Source organism: Cnephaeus nilssonii (assembly GCF_951640355.1).
Source record: "Cnephaeus nilssonii genome assembly, chromosome: 5".
NCBI lineage: Eukaryota > Metazoa > Chordata > Mammalia > Chiroptera > Vespertilionidae > Cnephaeus > Cnephaeus nilssonii.
In genome coordinates, this window is record NC_137076.1 from 67,026,945 (window position 1) to 67,045,500 (window position 18,556).

Here is an 18,556-nt window from a genome sequence, read left to right on the forward strand (position 1 = left end):
GAAAGATGTCCGACTGCCTGTTTAGGCCCGATCCCGGTAGGGTTCCCAGATTGTAGAGGGTGCAGGCTGGGCTGAGGGACACACAACCACCCCATGCACAAATTTCATGCACCGGGCCTCTAATTATTTTATAATTGGAATGAAAGTTTAGAATCTGTTTCTTCTTTCACCAAAACCAAAATTAATTATATACGTAAAGTGAATTTTAAAAGTAAAAAGATTTCCTATATCTTATAAACACAATCACAAGTAAGTATCATTTGAAATGAAAGGCTTACATGTCCTCCCATGGATATTCCGGTCATTCCTAGAGGTCCATAACCCTCCCTCTCTAGCCAGTGCAAGAGAGCTGCAGATTCCAAAACAAGAGCTCCTCCCATCACAAATAGGTCAGACACGTTTTTTAAGCTGGACCTTCTAGCATCACAAAACAAAAAAGAAAATTATTTTTAATGTATTTACATTTTTATATGTGAAAATTTACAACAGGCAGTCAAGGTTTATCTTTTTCTTTTAAAGTGAATAGTAGTTGAGTAAAACAATAGACTGAGTTGATGTAGAGTGCTACTAATATAGTTCTACATATTAATCACCTATAACTTATTTTTTAAAAGTTATATATGCTCTCTAGCATATAATCTTTATTGAATTTCAACTATTTTACTATTTTCAAGTTCAGAAAAGAATCTTATTTATTTGATAGCACTTTAAAAAACTTAAAATATCTATGGGAAAATAGTATTTCTTATATTGCCAATTTTATTAAATTACCATGACTGTATAAGGAAAAACAAATTTATAGCTGTCCCCTCTTAGAAAGAACTGATTATAATAGAACTTAAAAGCATAACATTTTTTAAAAAGCAATGTAAGAGTTTAACCTAATACTAGTTTCATGTATTACCAAAATCTTAAATACACAATTTATGAAGACATGCACATAGTTGGCTACTGGATGAAACCTTGTCAAAGTGTACAAAAATTCTTTTTATCAATGGTCATTCACTATATGCCTACATAGAATAATTATATGCAAAGAACAACGTGCCACAGGAATGCCAAGTCGTTAAAAACAGAATTATGACCAGTGTCCTCCCACATTCTCTCAGGGCTCCATATTCATAAGGCAGGACTTCTCTTTATGGAAACTACTAGAGGCCCAGTGCACAAATTTGTGCACAGGTGGGGTCCCACCTGCCCGGGCTGGCCGGGGGAAAGGGAACATGGGAGGTTGGCTGGCTGGCCCTGCCCCCTGGTCGAACTCCTGGTGGAGGGGACAATTTGCATATTAGCCTTTTATTATATAGGATGTTATCCTATGTCAAAACAGATCATACTCACGCTTCATTATAAAAGAACTAATTTATCCTTATATTTGTTTCCTATCCTCATTCTAATTTGCTATTTATGATTACAGGATTCCCCTGATTATTTTCATCTGGTACAGAAGTTTGAATTCTCAGGTCCACCTCAGTTTGCTCTTTAACAGAAGTTACCAAAGTGAGGTTTTGAGATAATGGCTATATATAACAATAACCCCAGTCTCAAATTATTTAACCACTTTTGATGAAAACAGGGTTAAGATATTTTAAAAGAGAGATAATTGTTTATTATTATTTAAATTGCAAGCTATTTCTTTCTTATAATTAATTATTTGAGAAAAATTAAATACATTGGAGCATTATTACATTTTCTGGGTACATAAATGTAACAGGATATTTTATAAACATTGTAATTCTCACAAGTCTGCACTAGGGAAATTATATAGTTTTCACACTTTATAAGGTTTGCTTATACCACACCCCACTTTCATGACCTCTTTTATGTCATGATCACATAGACAAGTGACTTCTAAACCGATCTTTCCACCACTTTCCAACTCCCTATTTGACTTCTCTACTTGCAGGTAAAAAAGACATCACAAATATGTTCAAGTCAGAACTTTTGATTTCTTACCCACAATAATGAATGTATCAATAGGTTTATCATTTTGATTTCTGCATAAAGTACTCTGGAGGTTTCCCACTGCACTTACAGTAAAATTCTAATCATGGCTCTTTCTTTTTTTTTTTTTTTCTTTTTAATATATTTTATTGATTTTTTACAGAGAGGAAGAGAGAGGGAGAGAGAGCTAGAAACATCGATGAGAGAGAAACATCGATCAGCTGCCTCCCGCACACCCCCCACTGGGGATGTGCCCGCAACCAAGGTACATGCCCTTGACCGGAATTGAACCTGGGACCCCCCCAGTCTGCAGGCCGACGCTCTATCCACTGAGCCAAACCGGTTTCGGCTAATCATGGCTCTTTCTAACCCAGTTGCCTACCTTTCTGATCTCACCTTGCACTACTCTCCAACCTGGTGCTAGCATTGTGCTTTTCATTTACTCTTCCTTCTCTGAGGCTGAACTTCCTCCAGGTCTTCACCCCAGTGGCTCCTTCTTGTTACATCATGTCCTCATATCTAATACTGCTCCATCCCTGCACCCACACTCTATTACTCTTTATCCCATTGCATTGCTTTATTTCTTTATGGTATTGATAAGTACATGAAATTATCTTATTTATTTTTATCTCTCTCCCATATTAGAATATAAGCTCTATGAAAGTAAGAACCTTGTCTTTTTTTTGCTGTCTTCCCAGTGTCTAGGATCAAATATTTCTTGAATGAATCAAAACTAAATATAACATAGATTATGAAAATGCAAAAAGCACTGCCTTCAAAGTTGATCATTTTAAAAGGCCAGGAAGAGAAAGTTTACCTATATTATGCATTGCAAGAATAAAAATAAGTGTTTAATTTCACAAAGTAAATGTACTTTTCCTTTTAAAAAGGAACATGTTTTATAATTTTTTCAGTTAAAGTTTTACAAATAAAATATATCTTCAGTCATCCTATTAAAATTTATCTCCTTACCATACATTTAAAATGCAAAAAGCTTAAAGTAAAAATTAAAGTTAACATTCCTATTCTAATTTTATAAAAGAATTTCCCTGCAATAACACTTGGAGATTAAACTAAGAAATGGTTAACCAAAGACTTCCAAAAACTTAAATGTTGCTGAAAATTCAGCATAAAGACTGCAAAAATGAAGGTGATATATACTTACATTTGGTCCTTGGGTTTCCTGCAGCCATTTAATATTGTGGGTCAAAGAGAAAGTTTTAAAATAATTAAATATTCTCTGGTATCAAAACACATTTACTTAAAGTTGAAGACAACTTAATACTGAAATAACTATTTTATAGTTATCTGAAATATGCTGTTTAGAAGTTCTCAAGTTTTTCAAATGATTTTCTTTTTTTAGAGCTTTTATTTTTATTTATTTATTTTTTAAAAAATATATATTTTATTGATTTTTTACAGAGAGGAAGGGAGAGGGAGAGAGAATTAGAAACATTGATGAAAGAGAAACATCAATCAGCTGCCTCCTGCACACCCCCACTGGGGATGTGCCCGCAACCAAGGTACATGCCCTTGACAAGAATTGAACCTGGGACCCTTGAGTCCGCAGGCCGACGCTCTATCCACTGAGCCAAACCGGATAGGGCTATTTTATTTTTTAAATAATTTATTAGTATTATTTTGATTAATCCTCACATCAGAATATTTTTCCCATTGATTTTTAGAGAGTGGAAGGGAGGGAGGGAGTTGGAGAAAGATAAAGAAACATCAATGTGAAAGAGACACATTGTCTGGTTGCCTCATGCACATAGGATCGAACCTGCATACCAGGTACATGCCCTTGACCAGGAATTAAACCTTATGGTTTGCGGGCAGATGCTCTAACCACTGAAGACACAGGACAGGGATAATAATTTTTTTTTTCTTTTTCTCTTTTTGGGACTAACAAGTTATTTTAAAGAATTTTTATTGATGTTTTAGAGAGGGAGGAAAGGAGGGAGAAACACACCACATTAATGTGAGAGAGATACATCAATTGGTGGCCTCCTGTATGCGCCCTGGGGATGGAACCCACAATCAAAGTATGTACCCTGATCGCTCTGGTACACAGAATGATGCTCCAACCAACTCAGCCACACTGGCCAGGGCTAAACAATTTATCTATTTGAAGTATACAATTCAATGTTTTTAGTATATTCACTGGGTTGTGCAGTCTTCAACTTAAGTTTATTGGTTTTTTTCATTTACATTATTATAGAAAACCTAAAAGCCCTGGCTGGGTTGCTTAGTTGGTTAGAGCATCACCCCTATACACCAAGGTTGAGAGTTCCATCTCCAGGTTCCATACAAGAAAGCAAGCAATGAATGCATAAATAAGTGGAACAACAAATTGATGTTTCTCTTTCTCTCTCTTTCTCCCCCAACCCCCTCCAAAATCAATTTTAAAAAACACAGAAAGGGCCGAAACCGGTTTGGCTCAGTTGATAGAGCTTCGGCCTGCAGACTGAAAGGTCTCAGGTTCGATTCCGGTCAGGGGCATGTACCTTGGTTGCGGGCACATCCCCAGTAGGGGGTGTGCAAGAGGCAGCTGGTCGATGGTTCTCTCTCATGGATGTTTCTAACTCTCTATCCCTCTCTCTTCCTCACTGTAATAAATCAATAAAATATATATTAAAAAATTATAAAAAATAAAAAATACAGAAAGGATTAGAAAAATTTACTTTATCTACAGACAACTATGTTAATATCTTGGTGTATTTTTCCTAGTACTTTTTCCACAGTCTTTTAAATGGGTTTTGTTTTTAGTTTTTTTTTGTATACCTATATCATATCATAGAGTTATATATCCCATTTTTACACTATAAATACATACATTGCTGTAAACTTTAAAAATAATAACTTAAAATTTACTGAACACATTATTTACCAGGCAATGTTCTAGACAATATTAACTTCGTAATACTCTGAATAACCTAAGAGTCTATTCCCATTGCCAACAAAAATATTGATGTTCTAAAATATTAGGTTAACAAGTCCATGGTCATACAGGCAGTAAGTGGTAGAACAATAAACATTACAGAACCAATTGCATAATATTACAATATTATGAACCAGTTTTCTCAACCATGTTGCTATTGTTGGACATTCAAGCTATTTCTAATGTTTTACTATTGTAAATAAAGTTATATAGATATCTTTTCTCTTTTCTATTACTTTCTCTTTTCTTAGTATGTTACCCTTAAAATAAATTTCCCAGAAAGAGAATCACTCTGTCAAGAGATGTGAAGCTTTTTAAGGCTCTTAATTCAATGTGGTAAAAATTTCCCAAGGGGATGAGCTGATATTCAGTAATCAGAAATGAGAATGCCCATTTCACAATAGGCTCATGAGTTTTATGTTTTGTTTTTAAAATATTTGTTAATTGTTGCTTTAACTTTACATTTCTCTTATTACCAGCAACGTTGAGCATTTCATTATATTTATGCATCAGTTTCGTTTCTTCTTCTGGACATAGTCTGACGTCATCTTGAAATCATCTTGAAAATTAAGTTAAGAACTCTTCTAAACCTCAACTGATACTTAACTGTAAAGCACTGTAAAGTACTTAAAACATGAGCGCTTCCTTAATAACAAACATTTGACTTAATATTAAAATGCAGCATAAAATAAGTCTCACAAGAAACAGAAGTACCATTTATCTTTATTATACAATAGAAACACAATCCTTATTTTAGTTTTTAAAAGGCATGAAGGCTTTTTAAAAGTCTGACTGCTCTTGAATCTAAAAAGTAATGTTTTTACTTCACTCGTATTTTTTGAACTGATGACTAAATTTACCTGATTTAGAAAAGTTGGCTACTATCTATCATTCCTTTGGATGACTAAATCTATAAATACATAAGAGAAAAGACTTCTAGGTATCACAAAAAGGATATAATAAGGGTTTTCTAACAACAAAGAAGCCATTCCAGCTTCTTTAATCATAGGACGAGCCATCAGTGTTCGTCGTCTCCAGTAATGCTAAGGAAAGAAAAGATGACACACTTAAAGAATATAATAATCACATCTGTTAAGGAGAGTTTGTTGACAAATTAGGTATTAGATATCATAATAAAGTCTTACATGATCTCCTGTTCCAGCAAGATGAATGCATACGGGTCTATATTTGCTATTCCATTCTTTAGGCACAATAAATTGGAACCTATTTAAAATAAAGCACCTCACTGAATTATCTTTTAAAGGCTTTTCATACAAACTTTCAATGCTTAAAAGTTTCATAATTAAATTATTTAGGAAAAAAGTCTTCAGAATTTTGATATTAAAACTGTAATTGAGTATTTAATATTTGCCTAAAGGCAACAAAGATATTGCAAATTTGCTTTATTTTAGGATACTAAAATATTCAATTATCATATAGACAGAGAATTTATTGTAATCGTTTTTACCTTGTTCAATACCACAACTTTATAAATGCATAATAAAATTTTCTTATGCTAGAGACATTAATGTATATGATTAAGTCTTAGAAAACTATTCTTTAGGCTGTGGCTGCATTCTCAGGCAACAAGAACTGCTTTTCTGCCCTGGCCAGTGTGGCTTGGTTGAGTATTGCCCTATGCACCAAAAGGATTCCCAGCCAGAGCACATGCCCAGGTTGCAGTCTCCATCCCCAGTGGGAGGAGGGAAAGAGAGACAGAAACATCAATGTTGAGAATCATTGATTGGCTGCCTCATGCACATCCCACACCGGGGATTGGGGATCAAACCTGCAACCTGAGCATGTGCCCTGACTGGGTATAGAATTGTGACCTCCTGGCTCATAGGTCAACGCTCAACCATTGAGCCATGCTAGCTGGGCTGGGTCTTCTTTCTTTATCCATTCAACCATTCCACGTCTTTTTGATTGGAAAACTTAGTCCATTTACATTTAAAGAGATTGATAGGTATGGACTTACTATAGCCATTTTGTTCATTGTTTCTGCCTGTTTCATGAGTGTTTTATTTCTACTTTATCTTTTTTCTCTTCTTTTATAATTTGACTAGGGGCCCGGTGCACAAAATTCGTCCCTCAGCCCAGCCTGCCCCCTCTCAAAGACTGGGAGCCATCAGGCCTCCCTCTGCAGGGGGTGACCGGGCTGATCAGGGGAAGGCATCAGCCCCATCACCCTGCTGCTGCAGCCACTGCCAGCCACCGCGGTGTGTGCCACCGCGGTGTTTTCATCAACACGGACTCCAGTCTCTTCGCCACGAAAAAATGACAACTTTCTTTAGGCATTTTCAAGATGTGTCTTTCATAGGATATGACATTTCTTTCTATATATTTTTTTTTATCCTCACCTGAGAATATGTTTCCATTGATTTTTAGAGAGTGTGGAAGAGAGAGGGAGACACAGAAACAAAAATGTGAGAGGGACACTTTGATTGGTTGCCTCCTGTATGAGCCCTGACCTGGGCCCCAGCCAGGGAGGAGCCAGTAACCTAGGTACATGCCCTTGATCAGAATCGAACCCAGAACCTGCGGTCAGCAGGCCGAGGCTCTATCCAATGAGCCAAACCGGCAAGGGCAGGATATGACATTTCTTAGCCCCTCCAGCAGCGGACCTTCATTTTGTCCTCCAGGAGTGAGGTGGAAAAACCCTAGATCACCTTCTTGGATTCTTATAACCCAAGTTACCAAGAACAGTGCAAGTGGCGGCGTACAGGGAGCTTAGCCAATGAGCGGTCAGAAAAGGTGTTTACACTCGAACTGGTTTGGCTCAGTGGATAGAGTGTTGCCTGCAGACTGAAGGGTCCCAGGTTTGATTCCTGTTAAGGGCATGTACTTTGGTTGGGGGCATATCCCCAGTGGGGAGTGTGCAGGAGGCAGCTGATTGATGTTTCTCTCTCATCGATGTTTCTGACTGTCTAACCCTCTCCCCTCTTCTGTGTAAATCAATAAAATATATTTATTTTTAAAAAGAAAAGAAAAGGTGTTTCCTCTGCATCTCATGTGCAGAGGACCCCTGCATTGTGTCCACTGGGCTAGGGGTGTGTGTCCTCGCGGCCCGGGGAGGCCTGCCCCCAAGGCCGGCAGCCAGCACCATGTTGTGGGTGCCAGCTTGGAGGGAGTGTGGGGACCCTGGGCGTGCAGCGGCTGCCGGATCCACACATGCCCCCAAGGCCGGCAGCCAGCCATGCATTGTGGGTGCCAGGCTGGGGGTGTGGAACCAGGTTGCCGCTTGGCACCGGCACAAACATAAGTGGCCGCCCCGCCCCCAGCCACTTGGCCACAAGTGGCCGCCCCGTCGCCAGCCACTAAGTGCCTGTAGGCCCAGGAGCATTCTGTAACCACGGCAGCTCAGGGCCTACGAAGGGGCCTACAGGCTAGAAGTGACCTGGGTCCCGAGGATGTTCCTAGGACCCAGGCCGCTCAGCGCCTGTGTATGCAAATTAACCCACCACCTTTGTCACGCTAATTTGCATACTCACTCCTGATTGGTTGGTGAGCGTAGTGGAGGTACAGTCAATTTATGTTTCTCTCTCTTTTATTTATTTATTTTTAAATCTTTATTGTTCAGATTATTACAGTTGTTCCTCTTTTTTCCCCCCATAGCTCCCCTCCACCCGGTTCCCACCCCACCCCATGCCCTTACCCCCACCCCATCCTGATCCATAGGTATATAATTTTTGTCCAGTCTCTTCCCACACTCCCATACCTCTTTCCCCCCAAGGATCGTCAGTCCAGTCCCTTTCTATGCCCCTGATTCTATTATATTCACCAGATTATTCTGTTCATCAGATTTTTTACTCACTTGATTTTTAGATTCACTTGATAAATATGTATTTGTTGTGCATAATTTTTATCTTTACCTTTTTCTTCTTCTTCCTCTTCTTAAAGAATACCTTTCAGCATTTCATGTAATCCTGGTTTGGGGGTGATGAGCTCCTTTAGCTTTTTCTTATCTGTGAAGCTCTTTATCTGACCTTCAATTCTGAATGATAGCTTTGCTGGGTAGAGTAATCTTGGTTGTACGTCCTTGCTATTCATCACTTTGAATATTTCTTGCCACTCCCTTCTGGCCTGCATAGTTTCTGTTGAGAAATCAGCTGACAATCATATGGGTAATCCCGTGTAGGTAACTGTTTTTCTCTTGCTGCTTTTAATATTCTCTCTGTCTTTTGCTCTTGGCATTTTAATTATGATGTGTCTTGGTGTGGTCCTCTTTGGATTCCTTTTGTTTGGGGTTCTATGCGCTTCCTGGACTTGTAAGTCTATTTCTTTCACCAGGTGGGGGAAGTTTTCAGCCATTATTTCTTCAAATAGGTCTTTCAGTATCTTGCTCTCACTCTTTTTCTCGCACTCCCATAATTCGGATGTTGGGACGCTTGAAGTTGTCCCAGAGGCTCCTTACATTATCTTCATATTTTTGGATTCTTTTTTCTTTTCCAGTTGGGTGTTTTTTGCCTCTTTATATTTCAAATCTTTGACTTGATTCTTGCGATCTTCTAGTCTGTTATTGGATCTCTGTACATTATTTTTTATTTCAGTCAGTGTATGCTTAATTTCTAGTTGGTCCTTTTTCATATCCTCGAGGGTCTCGCTAAATTTATCAGCCTTTTCTAGAAAATTCTTGAAAAACTTTACAACTGTAGTTTTTAACTCTATATGCAGTCGTTTGCTTTCCTTTATTTCTTTCATTTGTGACCTGTTTCATTGTCTCTGCATTTTGGCTGATTCCCTGAGTTGATAGAGTGGGTTTGTGTGCTAGGTGTCCTATAGGGACCAGTGGCTCAGTTTCCCCAGTTACCTGAGGTGGACACTCTTGGTGCACCCCTTTGTGGGCTGTGTGCACAGTCTTGTTGTAGTTAAGCCTTGATTGTTGTTGGTATCACTGGGAGGAATTGACCTCCAGGCCAATTGGCTGTGAGGATCAGCTGTGTCTACACTGGGAGAACTTCTGTGCTGGAGACACCCTTGAGGCAAGACTTGCTTCAGTGGGGCTTTGGTGCTCACTGAGTCTGCCCCCTGAGTGTGTCCCTTATGGATCTGAGGAGTTAAGTCACTCTCACTTTCCGACACAATGGCCGAGAGTTCAGCTTCTCCCCATAGGTGTCTGGGTCCCCCGCGCATCCCCAGAAACTGGATTTCAGAGTGATTGGGAGCTTATCTCCCTTCGGGTTGGAAAAAAAGCCGCGCGTCCCGTCGCCCGCCACCAGCCCGATTCACGCGCCTCCGTACCTCAGCCCTTCCGCGTTTGTTCTTTATTTTTCCTTCTTAGTTGTAAATCTACCATTCAGCCAGCTTTCCTGTGGTTCTGGGTGGTAGACGCTTTGTCTTTTGGTTGTATTTTTGAAATTGTTGTGCGCGGCGGCAGTTTAGTTGTTTAACTTTGCCGCCATCTTGGTTCCTCCTTAAGTTTTGATTATATAGAATATTTTCAGTGGATAACAACTTAAGTTCAAATGCATACTAAATATGTCAAAATAATAAAGCTCTATAATTTCACTCTCCACCCACCCCATGTATAATGGGAATAATGTCACATAATTATTATAATTAATGCTAAGTAATTTCAAATAAGATGGCATTTATAGAATTTAAATTAACATAAACAACTTAGTACTTTAACTTTCTGAATAAAAACACTTACCTTGCAATAATAGATTCAACTGGCATGATATCAGGCACATAGTGGGCCATAGGGGAAACAAAGTGTCCATCTAGGATCTTACAATCTGACTGATCTTCAATCTTAAAGAAAAACAAAACCAAGATTTATACATGTAAATGAAGATATCTTGGTCTGTTATAGATATATTGGAGGCCTGGTGCACAAAATTCGTGCATGGGGAAGTGTCCCTTATCCCAGCCTGCACCCTCTCCAATCTGGGGCCCCTGGGGATGTCTGACTGCCAGTTTAGGGGCATTAACTCCAACCATTAGGAAAATCACACAGAATGTGCTTGACATACAGTGTGGTTTTATGAGTTGTTTAATAATAGCCACTCCTTTAAATAATATCTGTTTACATACAATACAGCTGGTACTATGTGAATTCAGAATGTAAATATCACAAAATCATGGAAGGTTGTAGCGGAAATAACCTTGAATTGTCTAGTCCAAACTTTTATAAATATTGAATTCCCTTTTCAAAGATTTTGAATGCTTTTTGTCCTAAAAAGCTTAACACAATTTTGAGGCAACCCATTTTCTGTGAAAGGACTGGGAAACTCCAGTGCCTGCTGCCCCCGAGGCGGGGCTAAAAGGACTGGGGGACTCTGGCAATGGCAAGCGGTGTGGCGGGTCCAGCCACGCTGCTTGCTTGCCGCCTCCTGAGACTGGGGGGCTCCGGCGGAGTTTAGGGGAGTGGATACCGCCATCTTGTGGCTATGGGCCCCGGCATCTTTGTGACGGCATGATGATCAATTTGCATATTCCCTCTTTATTAGATAGGATGCTTTTTTTATAAAAAATTTCCATTAAGTAAAAACCTTTTTCTCCAGTGCCTACTATGTATTGTTTTTGCCGCATACTGTTTTCTGAGGACCTGGCTCTAATTCACACACATTCCTTTTCCTTCAATATCCTTTCCTACAGTCTAGTTGAAAAGTAAACTGTAAATAAACCTCATTTACACAATGATATATAATAATACAATAATGCCAAATAAAATGCCATTAGAATAATTTGATAATATAAAAGTAAACATATGAATAATTTACAAATTGTAACAATAATTTACCACAATCAAATAAGGGTTGATATAAAATATGTTAAAATATTTTTAGGCAATCTACTGATGTAATACTTCATGTCAACACATCACATAAGGAGAAATATGACATTTATATATATGTCAAAGGAATTTGCTAATATGTAGTATCTAAACTTTTTTCCCTCAAATAGTTATTTGTCTTTTTTGTGTTGTTTTTTTTTAATCCTCACCCAAGGATATTTTTCCATTGATTTTTAGAGAAAGTGAAAGAGAGAGGGAAAGACAGAAATGTCGATGTGAGAGAAAGACATCAATTGGTTGCCTCCTTCATGCCCTGACCAAGGCCCTGGTTGGTGAGGAGCCTGCAACCGAGGTATGTGGCCTTGACCATAATTGAACCCGTGACCTTTCAGTCCACAGGCTGACACTCTATCCACTGAGCCAAACTGGCTAGGGCAAATAGTTGGTTTTTTTTAAAATAAATTTTTAGGGGGAAGAGGAATGAATGAATGAATAAATAAATAAATAAATAAATAAATAAATAAATTTATTTTTATTTAAATCAAGCCAGTAATAAAAATTTAATTAGCATTAAAGCACCAAATATTTTCATTAAAATCAGAAACCAACAAAAAACAAGCATACCTTGTCTAGCTTTATTTAAAACACAAATTCACCCTAGTTGGTTTGGCTCAGTGGATAGAGTGTAGGCCTCTGGACTGAAGAGTCTCAGGTTTGATACCCATTTAAACGGCATGTACCTGGGTTGGCCTCGAGTGCTTGGAGGCACATCATCAATGTGTCTCTCTCTTACTGATGTTTCTTTCTGTTTCTCTCACCTCCTCCCTTCCACTCTCTCTAAAAATATCAATGGAAAAAATATCCTGGGTTGAGGATTAACAAGAACAAAACACCTGCCTTACTATGAAATAAATTTGCATAAATTTTATGGCATATTATTTTCAATCTTTCATTAGCCCATCTTTTATTTCTGAACCAATAGCATGCTTGGTTGATCATAGTGCAACTTTATAATACCCATTGATATATGACTAAAACAGTTGTTACTTATCACTTTTTCTGTTCCGGTATTCCTGATCTGATTGTACTCTCATGGTTCTTCCAAAAATTATTTTTGGAACCTTTTATGGACCGAAGTTCTGAATTGAATGTTTTAATCAGGATTGCACTGCATTTTATAAAAAACTATAAGCCCGGTGCACGAAATTCATGCACGGAGGGGGGTTGTCTTTTCAGCCCAGCCTGTACCCTCTCCAATTTGGGACCCCTGGAGGGATGTCCGACTGCCCGTTTAGGCCCGATCCCAGCGCCTGCCTGCCACAGCTGCTCAGACGAGCAGGGGGAGTGTTTGCGGGAGAGGCTTGTGCCGCCACAGCTGTGCTCTCTAACCGTCAGCCCAGCGTCTGGCGTCCATTTATCAGCTGAGCGGCACTCCCACAGTAGGAGCAAACTCACCACCAGGGGGCAGCTCCTGTGTTGAGCGTATATCCCCTGGGAGTCAGTGTGTGTCATAGCTACCGGTTGCTTAGGCTTTTATATATATAGACTAGAGGCCCATTGCATGAAGAGTCATGCAAGAATAGGCCTTCCTTCCCCTGGCTTTGCTCCTGGCCGCCCGAGAGCCTGCAAGTCCTCGCTCCTGGCCACAGTGCCACTCCTTTAGCTCACTCCGCCCTCCCGCCCTCCCCCTCCTAGCAGGTGTCCTACCCCGCCCAGCCGCTCCATGCCTGCATATGCAAATTAACCTGCCATTTTCTTGGCCCACCCACGGATTGGCTGATGGGTGTTGCGGAGGTGCCGTCAACTTGCATATTTCTTGCCTTAACTGGTTTGGCTCAGAGCGTCAGCCTGCGGACTGAAGGGTCCCGGGTTCGATTCCGGTCAAGGGCATGTACCTTGGTTGCGGGCACATCCCCAGTAGGACGTGTGCAGGAGGTAGCTGATCGATGTTTCTCTCTCATCGATGTTTCTAACTATCCCTCTCCCTTCCTCTCTGTAAAAAATAAATAAAATATATATTTTAAAAATTTGCATATTTCTCTTTTATTAGTGTAGATAGATGTACAGAATAGGTGAATCCATTGATAAAGCATGTTAGTGATTGCCAGCTGGTAAGAGTCTGGGGAAATGAGAAATGATAGCTATTAGGCAAAGAGTTTCTTTTTTTTTTTGGAGCAATAAAAATGTTCCAGAATGAGACAATGATAGAGGTAATGGTTGTCCATCTTGGAAATGTAATAAAAAAAACAGCACTGAATTTGTACACTTTTGAAGTGTGAATTTTATGGTATATGAATTATATTTGGCTTCTGAAAAACAAAAAGAGGATAAGAGAGAAGGTGGTGTAGAGAGGAAGAAAATCTGAAAGTATGCATTCCAAAATCTCTTCCTTGGAGGAAAATTGATTTAGAAATTAGAATTTTGATTTTTACTTGGCATACTTTAAATTTATTTCAAACCTATGATTTTTAATAGGAAAAGAAAGAAAACAGATATTTTTAGTAAAAATTGAGGGAGAAATGTACTAAATTCAGAAGGAACAGTTAGATGGTGTAGAGGAGGAATTTCCAATTAAAATTTTGTCTTTAGCAGTGGAACACTTTTGAAAAATGAAATCTTCTAAAGTTATCACATATATGAAAGAGATGAAAGTAGAGTTACTTTGGTTGATGGCAATGAGAAATGGGAAGCCCACCCATTTGTAACCCCTCCTTATTGTATCCAAGTTCATAAACCTAGAAATATTTTCCAGAAAGTCGTGTGGTTGCTTAAAAACAAAACTATTTCAAATACAATAATTCCTCACTTAACATCTTTGATAGGTTCTGTGACTTTATAAGGAAACCAATTTTACCATCGGCTAATTGATATAAATAAGAGTTAAGTTCCAAAAAAAAAAAAAAAAAAGAATTAAGTTCCTGCAGCATCTCATTAACATTATAACATAAAGACACTATTCAAGGACAAGCTGTATATTTCAACTTCTCTAATTTTATAGTATTTTCTTTCTATCATTTTTCTCAGCAATTAACTATATCCCATACCATTTCCCTGATGTTATTTTTTAAAATATTTTTCTTTTTATTTTTTAAAAATATATTTTATTGATTTTTTACAGAGAGGAAGGGAAAGAGATAGAGAGTTAGAAACATTAATGAGAGAGAAACATCAATCAGCTACCTCCTGCACACCCCCTACTGGGGATGTGCCTGCAACCAAGGTACATGCCCTTGATTGGAATAGAACCTGGGACCCTTGAGTCCGCAGGCCGACGCTCTATCCACTGAGCCAAACCGGTCAGGGCTCCCTGATATTATTTAAGTTATTTTTGCTAATAACTTTTGATGTAGTGATTCTCCAACTAGAGTACTTCCTTATGTTACTGCCAATTTTTTTGAAATGTTGAATAATTTACTTTAACCCCCGTAAGCCTAAAGATAAAAAATGAGGTTCAAAAAGATCCAGTCCTTAATATCCTACATAATAAAAGCCTAATATGCTAAGCATCCGACCATTCATTCGACCCTTCAACCAATCGCTATGACGTGCACTGACCACCAGGAGGCAGATGTTCCGACCAATAGGTTAGCTTGTTCGGAACTGGGCAAGGCAGGCTGGACACGCCCTGGAGCCCTCCTGTGGTCTCTCCCCAGCCCCAATTGTGCACTGGTGGGATCCCTCGGCCTGTGCCCTCTTGCAATCCAAGACTCCTCAGGGGATGTTGGAGGGATGGTTTCGGCCCGATCCCCACAGGTCAGGGAGAAGGAACCCTATCAGTGCACAAATCCGTGCACTGGGCTTCTAGTTTTCTTATATTTAGGCAAGTATATGCTCCTAAGCATAAATGAATTTAATTATTATAAGCATCCAGTTAGAACACACAGAGCATTTTAAAAATATTAAATGAAAAACCTATATTGTGCACTCATGTTCTAGTGTTTATTGTTATACTCTTAACATTCAACCTATTCTTTTTAAAAATTTATCTTTAGTGTTGAAATTATTAAAGATGTTTTCCTCCCCCCCCCCCCCCATTGACCTCCTCCACTCTGCCCCTGCCTGTCTTTGCCACAGGTTATGCATATATGCATATAATTCTTAGGTGAATCTCTTCCTGCCTCTGCCCCCCCACCTATTCTTTTTTTTTTTTTTTTTTTTTTTTATTGATTTTTTACAGAGAGGAAGGAAGAGGGATTGAGAGCTAGAAACATCGATGAGAGAGAAACATCGACCAGCTGCCTCCTGCACACCCCCCACCGGGGATGTGCCCGCAACCAATGCACATGCCCTTGACCGGAATCGAACCCGGGACCCTCCAGTCCGCAGACCGACGCTCTATCCACTGAGCCAAACCGGTTTTGGCCCCCCACCTATTCTTGTCACATGTTTATGTTAAAACAGAATTTCTATAATTACGTTTATTTCATTTTACTACCTTATCAATGTATACTGGATAATCACTTGAAACCAGAGTCTGACATCTTTCTCGATTTCCAATTATCTTTCTGAATTCAAAGAGTCTGTTATGGTAAAGGGGAACAAAAGGAAAAAAAAAATTAGTAAAGCCATATGTTGAGGCTGATGAATAGTAAGTAAAAGTTACCAAGTCCAGGTCATAAAACATGCTAAATTTTAATTTTAATCAACAAAGAAAAAGAGTAGGTTGTTGGTCTTTTGCAAGCTGGACATTTTATCTCAGAAAGATGTGAGAAATATCATTGTTCAGAAAGTAATTAACATATATAAGACTCAAAATTAAAGGCACAAATCTTGAAAATTTATTTTCTTAAGTCCATGTATTCCCATGAGCTACAGTATATCCTATCTTCAAAGTCATTACAGTTTCTTTTTAAAAATATATATTTTATTGATTTTACAGAGAGGAAGGGAGAGGGATTAAGAGTTAGAAACATCGATGAGAGAGAAACATCAATCAGCTGCCTCTTGCACACCCCTTACTGGGGATGTGCCCACAACCAAGGTACACGCCCTTGACTGGAATCAAACCCGGGACCCTTAAGTCCGCAGGCCAACGCTCTATCCACTGAGCCAAACCGGTCAGGGCCATTACAGTTTCAATTTACCCAGGAATGCTCAGTCTCTGGAAACTCTAAATCAATTTAAAAATTATTAAAGTTAATAATCTAACTTTTATTTCTGAGAGCTCTTTATTTTCACAACTAAATGACTTTTTTAAACTAGTTCAATTTATGGTTATGTGGGTTAAAACAAGAGAAATAAAGGCAGAAAAGAGAAAAGGAAATAATTTCATTTTTATATTAATACTTAATTTTCCAATCATTTTATATTTATAGCAAATAACTTTAAAAGTGAAATAAAATTTTAAATGTTTACTAAAACAAAGTCAGAACAAGCATTCAGAAAAAATGTTTACCTTTTAAGATCCTCTGGCTTTCCCCATCCTCTGATAAAAAGTTTTGTAAGGAGAAGTCTCCGGTATAGAACATCTAACTTACTCACACCCATCAGTAGTAACCAACATCTATGAAACAAAATTTTAAATGACTTTAAAATATTTTATTTTAGGCAACAGGTCTGTTTTCTGACCATCACTTTAAAATCAGGTAAAAATTAAAAATAGATCCACTCTCTTAGTAATTTCAAATATATAATATAGTATGTATTGTTATAGTTACCATGCTGCATATTACATCGCCAGCAATTATTTATCTTATAGATCCTAAAAGCACTCATCACAAGAAAAAGTTACAAGTTTAGTTAACTAAACATATTGGTAATCATTTCACAATATATACATACTAGAGGCCCGGTGCACGAAATTCATGCACGGGGGTCCCTCAGCCCAACCTGCACCCTCTACAATCCAGGAGCTCTCAGAGGATATCCTACTGATGGCTTAGGCCCACTCCCCATGGTTCTCTGCTCTCTTCGGGGCCTGGAGGTTTCCCTGCAGCCATGGAGATGAAGCCCCCATGCCCTGCTGTAGCTCTCTGCCTGCTGCCGCCATGTGCCATGTGAAGGAAGTCCCAATGCCCTGCAGTGTGCTCTGTCTGCCAGGCCTGGGGGTTTCCCAGACACGGACACACTAAAGAAGCCCCCATGCCCTGTTGTCCAGGCTCTGTCTGCCGGGCCTGGGGGTGTTTCCAGCGCCACTGCCCACTAAGGAAGCCCCCAAGCCCTGCTGTCTGGGCTCTGTCTGCCATGTCTGGGGACTTCCCTGCCACTGCCTCACTAAGGAAGCCGCCATGCCCGGCTTTGCAGGGCCTGGCGGCTTCCCTGCTGCCGAGATCAGGAAGCCACCATGCCCTGCTCTGGTGGCACTGGAGTCTTCCAGATAGCCTCTGCGACCAAAGGGAAGGCGCCGGGCCCTGCTCCTCAGCCGGCTCCGTGTGCACGGGGCCTGGCCGCTTCCCGGTCGCCGCGGAGACCAACAGCGGGGCTGAGGGGACTGGGCGCCGCCATCTTGTGGGTATGGGGGGCCGCCATTTTGTCACGGAGTGACGCCTAATTTGCCTATTACGCTATTATTAGATAGGATATTAGATCATTATATTATACAGTTTAACACAATGCTATACTAGTATATCAATCATATCTCAATGAAATTGTAGAAAAATTAAGATACCAGAAAAAAAAGAACTGAGATAAAAGTAGAAAAGATGAAGTAGAGCCCCGAGTTTCAGTAAACTGTGAATTATTGAGTGTAGGATCTTCCTTCCCATTCTCAGCACAGTGACTCAGAGAAAAAAAAATCAGTATTTGTTGGATAACAATAGTAGTGGTTAAAACTTACACAGTTTTGTATTATTTGCCAGGAACCATTCAGAAAACTACACACATAAACGCACATGTTCTCATGTAAACCTCACAACACCTCACACTTAGTACACACAAAAAATTCCACGTACGTGGATTAGGATTAGAGAGCTAAGTGTAAAAAGCAAAACTATTAA

General features: G+C 39.2%; 1 protein-coding gene across 8 annotated transcripts in view; it reads right to left on the reverse strand.

Annotated features, from left to right (window-relative positions):
- The window catches only part of ABHD18 (abhydrolase domain containing 18), a gene marked incomplete at its 5' end in the record, with an annotated part of 44,999 nt that overhangs the window by 13,700 nt on the left and 12,743 nt on the right, over window positions 1-18,556 (reverse strand). For 3 of the 8 annotated variants that reach the window (XM_079770488.1, XM_079770494.1, XM_079770489.1), the window contains 7 exons: window positions 279-417; window positions 3,110-3,135; window positions 5,839-5,925; window positions 6,028-6,106; window positions 10,536-10,636; window positions 16,057-16,141; window positions 17,017-17,124. In XM_079770488.1, the coding sequence (XP_079626614.1) occupies window positions 279-417; window positions 3,110-3,135; window positions 5,839-5,925; window positions 6,028-6,106; window positions 10,536-10,636; window positions 16,057-16,141; window positions 17,017-17,124 (625 nt within the window). The other 5 variants (XM_079770490.1, XM_079770493.1, XM_079770492.1 and 2 more) reach the window with 5 other exon arrangements.